Source organism: Notothenia coriiceps, unplaced genomic scaffold (assembly GCF_000735185.1).
Source record: "Notothenia coriiceps isolate Sejong01 unplaced genomic scaffold, NC01 NC01_scaffold00018253, whole genome shotgun sequence".
Taxonomy (NCBI): Eukaryota; Metazoa; Chordata; class Actinopteri; order Perciformes; family Nototheniidae; genus Notothenia; species Notothenia coriiceps.
Window position 1 is genome coordinate 31,323 of NW_011350954.1, and position 10,028 is coordinate 41,350.

At 41.9% G+C, this 10,028-nt stretch overlaps 2 protein-coding genes across 2 annotated transcripts in view; both read right to left on the reverse strand.

Annotated features, from left to right (window-relative positions):
- Positions 1-409: 409 nt before the first annotated feature.
- ppib (peptidylprolyl isomerase B (cyclophilin B)) lies at positions 410-4,631 on the reverse strand. Its single transcript, XM_010777592.1, has 5 exons — positions 4,370-4,631; positions 3,222-3,335; positions 2,785-2,878; positions 2,091-2,275; positions 410-809 (listed from the first exon to the last, which is right to left on the reverse strand). Exons 1-5 carry the CDS (start codon positions 4,502-4,504, stop codon positions 687-689), a joined length of 651 nt encoding a protein of 216 aa, XP_010775894.1. The 5' UTR covers positions 4,505-4,631; the 3' UTR covers positions 410-686.
- A 1,521-nt stretch (positions 4,632-6,152) lies between these two features.
- LOC104950977 (ADP-dependent glucokinase-like) overlaps positions 6,153-10,028 on the reverse strand; it is a 17,402-nt gene continuing 13,526 nt past the window's right edge. The window contains exons 2-3 of the mRNA XM_010777601.1: positions 8,262-8,360; positions 6,153-7,909 (exon numbers count right to left, since the gene is read on the reverse strand). Of these exons, the coding sequence (XP_010775903.1) occupies positions 7,346-7,909; positions 8,262-8,360 (663 nt within the window). The 3' untranslated portion in view covers positions 6,153-7,345. The remainder of the gene's footprint in view (positions 7,910-8,261; positions 8,361-10,028) is intronic.

Genomic DNA, 10,028 nt, shown 5'->3' on the forward strand with positions numbered 1-10,028 from the left:
TGATATACTTTAAACCTGAAAGTCTTGGTTGAATAACTGTTACTTGTAACCGAGTCTTACAAAAACATGTTAACATCAAAATGAATAGAGTAAAAGATAATTGGCAATTTTTAATAAATGCCCTAAATGACTTTGCTTTCTCCTTGTAGAGATGTATGCTGAATGATGTATGATTAATCGAAGCATATGATAATACATCAAACAGCGCCCCCTAGGGTTCATAACAAGAATTGTCATGAAGTGTGTATGGATGTAAACAATGTGTGATTTGAGAATTTAAAAAAGGTGCACAATCCACATTTTCTGTTTAAACACAGCAAGGTATAACAGCAGTAATAACACATGTTCACAAGTACAGCCAAATGTGAATCTGAGTGATACCTGGAGGAGTAAAGAAATCCACTCGGTATTTTAACAAAAATTGAAACCTTTATTTTAGATTTCATTTTTTTACAAAAACAACAACGAACGGTTGGTTGCACCTTGGAATGCTCGTTGGTAGATGGACCCAAAGTGGCGTCATGATTGCTCGATGTTCCTCCGGTGCTTTAAGACAGCAGCCACTGACACAGAATCTCCCAGAATCCCCTTCCGCAGGACCACAGGGCTGTTGTGGTAATAAAACATGGTGGCCCGCACAATTTCCCCCCCACCCGCACCCAGTCCTGTTCTCCCTCAGCAGTGCTCTACTCCTTGGCAATAGCGAAGGGCTTCTCCACCTCAATAACGCCACAATCGTGGATCATGACATCTTTAAGAGGCTTATCCCGGCCGTCTGTCTTCGTGGCCTCGATCTTCTTCACCACATCCTGGAGGAATTAAACAAAATACAAATAGATTAGATTGATTCAGCACAGTCAAAATAGTTAATCAAATAGACCAAAGTTGACATCAGGGAACCATAAAGTAGCATGGTGATAATTATTGGTAGCTTTTCCTTAGAATGCACAGATTTGTACAGTAATATCAGTTTATATACAATAGTTTAATTGTTGATTAGCCTGTAATGGCTGCCTCTAGTATCCAAAGCACCCTTGTTAATCTCACTGTTATGGAATACATTTACACGTTAGTAAAATGTACGTAATCAAAAACATTTCATGATGCAGAAGGGTCCCATTCAGGGCTATACATGGGTTGTGTTGGTTTATTATTACTGCAGCATTTGTGCACAAGCATAATTAGTATCTTGTAGCATGATGGATCTTATTTAACTTTGTTTTACTATGGGGGCAATTTAAATCTGTTACATGTTGTTATATTTACTGTGCAATCATCAGGTGTTTATGTTAATTTGCACAGTTTAAATTTAAATACAGCACAAGTACCTCAAAGATATATTATTTTAGTAAATTAACGTTGTTGCTTTTCACCAGTTGGCTTTCTGATATCTATATTGAGATATTTAATTAAAAAAAAAATATCACATGTGACGCAAACTTTACATTCCTGCTTGCATTTCCCCTTCAGTTTGAATATTTACAAGACATTTATGTTCTCCATTCAAGTCTGAGCCACAGGTATATCAAAGCCTTTGAGTATAGGAGGAGACACTGGAGATTTTCCAGACAGATTGTGCAGTTATTTTGTTAAAAATAAACAAATGACAAACAGGAACAGTAAACCCTGACATCTGGGAATGTTCACGACCAAATTGAAGCAGAGTACAGTCTCCGATTTAGATGACACGATCATTCCGATGCAATTCTGTTTCCCTTTGCACCTTCTGCTACTGCATGATGAATATGCAATTATAAAAGCGGTCCAGGGTTTATCGGATGTTAAGATAAAACTCAAAGTGCTTTCAAGGTAGTGTCACAAACATCCCTATTTAAAGTGTTCCAAGTGCAACTGCAAAATATAAAGTTTACAGAATCCCTTCACTCCCACAGCAATGATTACAAATGTTACCTTCAAAATTCCTCTCTTGTAAATGGGTTAGCCAACTAAAGCAAACCTCTTGAACTACAGCCATGCAAGCCTTCTAAGCTTAATACAAGTTGATTGGCTCCAAACCAGTTGATGGAAACTTTCTGCAACCTTTCAAAGTTTACTCAACAACTGACTGCTTGTTTTCTCCACTGACTCACCATGCCCTCCAGGATTTTTCCAAAGACGACGTGTTTGCCGTCCAGCCACGGCGTCATGATGGTGGTGATGAAGAACTGAGAGCCGTTAGTGTCTTTGCCAGCGTTGGCCATGCTGAGCCAGCCGGCGGCGTAGTGCTTCAGCTTGAAGTTCTCATCGGGGAAACGGTCCCCATAGATGCTCTTGCCTAGAATTAAAGAAAAAAACAAAACATGTTTAGCATCTTGTCGTTCTGCAAACATTCCCTCTCTGTACACATATTCACATGTCATTTGGATTGCTGTCAAATGTTTATCTCTACTTTATCTGATGACATTTTATTACTCACAACACTGGGCCATTCTGAATAAGAGCATCTGCCAAAATGTCAAATAACCCCGACACATGTGGTCACAAAAGGGCAACAACTAATTGTGAAATACCTCTTGGCACAACGATGAGCTTTTTAAGTTTTAAATAATACCATGCATTTCCCAATTAGTAAAAGAATAAAACTCAGGATTTCATCGAAACAAAAAAGTTGCGAGAAAGTTTGCCGCGTGGAATGTCTTTTTTCTAAAAGGTCATGAGACACCAAGAAAAATGTGTAAAATGCCTCGAGTCCTAAATGTCCAGGACAGCATATTTGACGAGTGGGATCTTGTAGAGACACCATCTAAATCCTGACCTAAATGCCAGTGTCGGTGGCCATCTTACCTCCAGTGCCGTCTCCTTTGGTGAAGTCTCCACCCTGGATCATAAACTCCTTGATGACTCGATGGAATTTGCTGCCTTTGTAACCGAATCCTTTCTGTTTAATTAGAACAAACACAATGTTAAGTTAAACAAAACTTACAAAAAGGGCTACCTGCTGCTGCCAGTATTTGACATGAATGAGTGAAATTATTTGTTCAAAGTGTTTCTCCAGGACATGGGGGTTCACGGTTTGGGAAAGTAAAGAAGGATGTTGACTTAGAGGGAAACAAGTAAACATTGCAAATTATACCCCAAGACCCTTTCTGTGTCACACTACTGTGTAAAAAGAAGAAGGATGATTGCTTGAATTGTTCCCCCATTTAATTTGCAGTCAGTAGTGAAGCTGGGGAGTCCAAGAGTGTCACACTTTGGGAACACATAAACTTAGATGCTCTCACCTCTCCTGTGGCCAAAGCGATGAAGTTGTCTGCTGTTTTGGGAACAGTTTTCCCAAAAACTCCAATGACAATTCTTCCAACTTCTTCATCTCCAACTTTCATGTCAAAGAACACCTAGAAACATAGTCAAAACATAAAGTTATTTTACACCCCATGGTCACATGTTAATGAGATTGACTCCATGTGATTCTATTCATGGCCACTGTTATCTACTTTTCCTTTGTTGAGGCATCTGCCTGCAGCCAAAAGTGTTTTAAAGAGATATTCATTATTTAAAGCAAGTTTCTCCGGGATATGGCACGGTTATAATGTGACATAAGATCAACGAAACGATTGTGTTTTTCACTTCAGTTCCGTTTTCCCCATCATAAAAGAACTTGCAAAAAAAAATACTACTTTTGAATTAAAGTTTCAGAAAAACCTACTTTATCTTGCAGAAGTAATAATTAGTTGTATTCTAACTCACTAACTCTTCACCTGCAGTTCAGAAAACAAGCAAGGCCGCTTTTAAGAGGTATGCATTAATAAAGAAAATGTAATTTAGGCTTGCCAGTCTTTCTCCACAATAGTAGCTTGCATGTGAATACGAGTCATTGTTTGATGCACTGATGTAAATGTCAAACAAAATAGTGTGCACATTGCAAAGCTTCCTTATAACTGCAGACGTGGACAAACCTGCTGAACCCAGACACAATAACATCTCTCTGAGACACAGAGGGCTAGCTACAGGGGAATAATCAATAGGTACAGGCTGAAACGGTAACTGCCTAAATGGATGTAGGACATTAATATTGGTGCATTTGGAAAACCAACAGTTAGGCCAAGATGCTAGCTACGACGGCTAGCTCCATTTAGATTAGCCAGGATTAAAGGAATGTCCTTTTCCACTCTTTTGCTGTATGCTAACCTGGTTTTATGCCATTGTATACGATTGTAAATTAGGTTTTGCATTACAATTAGCCTCATATTAGCCGCCTGTTAGCTACACAAGACAAGGAGGAGCCGTTGGAGGCTAACTTTTCTGTGACGTGGCTTAACAGAATGCAGCTAGCTGTTAGCATGAAATGGTTGCCAATGAGGAACAGCTTTGATTTCTCTACATTATCAAGCTAGCAGTCGAGCTAGCGGGCTAACATGCTAACACCTACCTTCGCCGTTACTTTGGGGCCTTTCTTCTTCTCGTCCGCAGATGAGCCATTGGGGAAAGCGAGGAAAATCAGGGATCCCACAATGATCGTAATGGCCACAAGGAACTTCATCCTTCTCTCGCAGAGTCTAACCATCAACGAGAAAAAAAGCAGCCCGAGGACGGCCCTGTAAGTCTTGCTACCTTTATATGAGTCGGGGTAAGGAGAGCGGTATCCGGGGTGGAGACTCTGCCGGACGGCCGCTGCTGCTCCGGCTGCGCTTCCTCCACGACCGCAGCGGGGGCGGGACTTCAGACACAGCGAGCCGACGCACAGGCCTCTGATTGGTTCATGTATTTGGCGTTTGAGCCAATCAGATGCATACGCGTTACAGCGCTCTGACATATTTCCCAGCATTCCTCAACATTGAATTCAAATATAAAATATAAAACTTTGTAAAGTACACACTTTATTTTTCTTTCAATCCATCTAAAATCTGTAATATTAAAGGCTACTTCTATATTTGTGCACGGTCACTTAAAACAAATATATACTGCTACTTAGTTTTTTGTTATCATGGTGTACTTATCTGTTATTTGTTTTGACCTATTGTGTTTTTTATTATTAATAATATGTGCCTACTTTTTAATTTAATATGTAAGTCTATTCTTTTTACTTTATCTGCACTATTTTTATGCTGAAATAATACCTAAATGTCCCCACTTCGGGACAAATAAAGGAATCCTGATAACTGAATTGTAATGATATGTAAAGCTAAGTGATTCACTACAATAATACCAAATAAAACAAGATCAATTGTATTCTTCTGTAATCATACAAATTGTTTTATCACTTTTTTTGTATTTAAAGGTTTAAGAATTTGACTATGTTCTTTAATATACTCACATAAACTCAATCAAATCGGGTTCACTTTTGTTGTTTAACATTGATGTATACACGTTTTTATAATACAGTGTATGCATTATGCTTTTCATATGCATTTATTTATTTTGCATTGGTAAGTACATGCCATTTGAATGGATCTTTCTGTCAAAAAGAAATTATGAAACATTTCTTAGCGATGAACATTTTAAAGATGTTTGATTAAAACGAGCCTGTTATGGGGTTAGGGTTAGAGTTAGGTGGTAATCTCAGGGACATGATAACCCTAGTTGAGGCCCTGGTGGAAAAACAAGGAGCAGCTGGCCCAACAGAACAATATTACTTTCATTGTATGTACCCTGTCACCTTAAGTTAACTTTATTAAACAATATGCACAATAAAACCCTCTAGTGTCCATACAGAATCCAGTCTCACCACATTTCCAGATTAGCACATTTGAATCTTTTTTGTATATGTTTTTATGTATTTACAAAACTATTGAACTTGCATGACATCCATGTAAGACTTTAACCAATAATAAGCACTAATGTGAAGTTCATCTTGGCATTGACTTGCACAGTAACCTACATCACCACAAAGAGGCCATTACTCTCCATATATATTTTAATGACAAACCACATGAAAATGAAACATGATGACAGTTACAATTGTTAAAACATGAGACACAAATTATGAAATGAGTTAAGATGAAAAGATTGTACTTGCTAAAACTAAAGGGGGTGGGGTTCAGAGTACAGGTTACATTCACCTCTGCAGGCACTCCTGCCCCTTCGTACTAGTGCAAATAATCAACTCTGTTCAACAAAAAGCCATCCTTCTTCTTGTTGCTGTACGTTTGCATTAAGACTCCATTATTGCATGCCTTCAACGGCCATGTGAGGTATACAAATACATTGTTCTTACGGCTATGCAATGTATACTAACATGAAGCAGCCGTTCCCAAGTAAGCTAAAAAAAACAACCAAACAACCCATGAAACAGCATAATGTACCGATAGGCCAGAAGCTCTTCTTGCTTTATGTAACAGTAAGATTTTCCAGCCAATCGTGTTACAGTCACATTTTACAAGTGAGAGAAGGTAACAACTGACAGAATGACCCTGTACAAAAAAAAACAGTAAACAAATATACAAAGAAGTACAGTAACCAGGATAACATAATGGTGCACAGCTCATTTTGGAATTTAATTTCACCATTATCTGTGTTTAATCGCCATCAGAACCTTTTCAATGAATCATCCGGTGCATCTCATTGTAAACTGAGCTTTACTGCATAAAGAAGGATCCCCTTCAAAACCACACTTGCATTTTATAGTGTAGAATCTCATTATTTGATCATATATGGACAATGCATCAGAAGTGTGAAAGCACCAGAGATTATAATAACTGTTACTATGCAGAGTTGAGAAACTTTAACATCTTAAAACAACTGAGAAGACTAGTATTTATCTTTTTAGTGACAAATAACAAAAAGGTCAAGTATGTCTTAACAGTCTAAACATTAATTACACGCAAGTAAGTCACCCATTGAGTTGAAGAAACACAGAACATCAAGATTTCCACCTAGATTCTACGATATAGTAAGACGCTCATCAGTTTCCAGTCAAACAGAATTATTTATATGTGTGTGTCAGAAGGGCAGCTGATGTGATGCTAAGTTTGAAGTGGCTCTGAAATATGAATATGGTATTATTATAACTTCTTAAACTCATATTTGTCTAAAGGCACAGCATACCTAAGATATGCAGGTCAGAGTAAATTAGGTGAGCTAACAGAACTCTTTGGAGTTTGTGAACATGGCTTTGAGTCGCGGCCGATGCATAGAGTCAGGTCGCCTCGCAGCCCAGACACTTCTGTGAAGCGCCGCCTCACTTTCTGTGTTTGCAGGAGGAGTGGAGGAGGAGGAGGAGGAACAGAGGAGAGCTGGCTGGACGAGTCATCAGGCAGGATTTAAATCTATCACCATCGATCACATCCTTAAACTCAGTGCAGCTCCAGAGAGGAAGACACTGGTTCAGGAAACAGAAGCCTGAACAACCTTAGAAACTCCGACCTAACAATCTCAGACTTCAAGGAGTGTCAGATTGAAGCAAACCTCAGAAGGGCTGCTGGGTCTCGAACTCGGAGTAAACGAGTCCCTCTGCTGAGATGGCGTCCCCGAGCCCGACTGTCCTCAGAGGCTGTCGGCACACCAGCACGGCCGTCAGGTGGAAGGTGACGTTTCCTCTCCGCCACACGGTGACCGGCTGCTCTGGGATCAGGGACAGCTGCTCTCGGGGCTCAGCGTGTGAGCTGTGAAACTCCAGCGGGGCTTTCAGCTCCACCTTGCTGGGGTCCACAGCCTGGAGGCCACACGCCTGAGTGCTGGCGACACGCGCTCCGGCCATCACCGCGGACGCCTGGTTCCCCCAGTACCCGTCCACCGTGGCCAGGATGTGGTAGGCCAGCGTGTGGAAGTGAATGCGAGTCAGGTCCGCCTCGGAGGATGGCTCGATGCGGCCGTGCTGCTCCAGGATCCACAGCAGGATGTCGCTGACCCGCCCCACGTCTGGGATCCCTTGCCAGGCTACCATCTCAGCATGAGGCCCCTCTCCAGCCTGAGAGAGGAAGAGCAGCTCCTGCTCGTTCAGCCCGATGGAGCTGACAATGGGCATAACCTGCTAACGGGAAACACAGAAAAACATGAATTAAAAATACAGATCTTTTTAACTATCATAATGGTTCAGGTATTGTGTGATCATTTTGTTGATGAGGGGGAGTGATAATGTAATATGTTGATAATGGTTGCACAATATGAACATCGATAGCATCAAGAAATGGTATGTCCTTTTGGTGTCCAGGGACGGCATGAATGATTAACCCTGATGTGTAACAGGTGCAGTTATGTAAGCATCTCCATGTATGTCCTATTTATGTTATGTCTGTGAAAGAAATACAGAACTTGGATTATGAACCCACTAATCCTCTCGGGGAAGTTCACTACATGCACCATGACAGTTTCCGGACATGTACCTCCTGCATGATGCTGTTCATGTAGTCTTTGTCCGTCATGCTGGCCAGCTCCAGGTGGATGGGGATATCTCTGGGGATCTCAGATATGGCTGACACAGCCTGTGAAGAGAAAACAAGTAGAAGATCAGAAGAAGAAGAAGAACTAAAACCAAAGCGGTGTGACAGTCGCAGATTGATCAAAGTGTTTCTTATAAACTGTAGTGGCAGGGGAAAAGGTTAAGGCATGTGGTTTAGATTGAAAATGAAATGAAATCTATGATACATGTGTATTATCCTCGCAACTACAGTTGGTAAATGTCCACTTTTATGTAAGGTTTGAGGGTGTGGTTCTGCAAGCCTCATTTGCATATTCACCTGTCGCGGCGCGCCCAGAGGCTTTTTAGTGGGCGCGTCACCGGGATGCCAGGTGTGGTTCTCACGGGAGGAGGAAGCGTGTGTGTGGTGAATGCGGGTATTCAGTTAGGTTTTCTCAGCATGTATATCTATGTTACATTACATTACATTTAGCTGAGGCTTTTATCCAAAGCGACTTACAATAAGTGCGTTCGACCAACAAGATACAAACCTGAAGAAAACAGAATCATATAAGTACATCAAGTTTCTACAAAGTGCTACTCAACTGGCTTTAGATAAGCCAGTCCTTTATTAGTATATAAGTGCTTTGTTAGTAATTCTATCGCTCGAAGTGGAGTCTAAAGAGATGAGTTTTCAGTCTGCGCCGGAAGATGTGTAAGCTTTCTGCTGTCCTGATGTTCAATGGGGAGCTCATTCCACCATTTTGGAGCCAGGATAGCAAACCCACGTGTTTTTGCTGATGGGAACTTGGGTCCCCCTCGCAGTGCGGGTGCAGCGAGCCGTTTGGCTGATGCAGAGCGGAGTGCACGTGCTGGGGTGTACAGTTTAACCATGTCCTGGATTTAGGAAGGGCCAGATCCATTCACTGCATGGTACGCAAGTACCAGTGTCTTGAAGTGGATTCTAGCAGTTACTGGAAGGCCAGTGAAGGAAGCCGCGAGGAGCTGGGGTGGTGTCGGGAGAATTAGGAAGGGTTGAAGACCAGACGAGCCGCTGCATCTGGATGAGGCTGGCAGAGGTCGGATGGCATGCAGGCAGACCAGGCCAGGAGGGGAGTTGGCCAGTAGTCTAGGCGTGAGATGACGAGACCTGGAGCCAGAACCTGCGTGGCTTCTGGTCAGATGGGGACGTATCCTGCCTGATGTTGTAAAGGCGTGTATCTGCGCAGCGGGTTGTAGCACGTGTTCAGTGAGGACAGTTTGTTACTCTAGGGTTCCACACCCAAGATTCGCTTGCAGTCTGGAGTCGCCGGAAACGATCGACGGGGCCCCCCCGGGGGCCGATGTTGATTGTTAGGTCAAGAGTGGGAGCAATCTTTTCCGGAAGGAAAAGGCAGGTTCAGTCTTGTCAAGGTTGAGCTGAGGTGATGACAGAACATCCAAACTGAGAGGATCAAATGGGCAACGGGAAGAACTGAAAGGTAAAGCTTTTGTGGATATTGCATCGAACGAGACGCTGGAAGCGCACGTCTCCTTGGAGAGGACGCGGGCACCGATAGAGAGAGAGATTCTCTCAACACAGGGGACGATCGCTCATACTGTGGCCACGCGAACTTCGTATTGGTTTCTTTAAGTGATTATAGGCCTGAAAGGCCTACAAACATTCTGTTTTTTGCCGCCGACGGGGCACAGGAGCACAGATTTTTTTATCAAGTGAACTAATGGCCTGGATTGCATGCAGTAACGACGATTT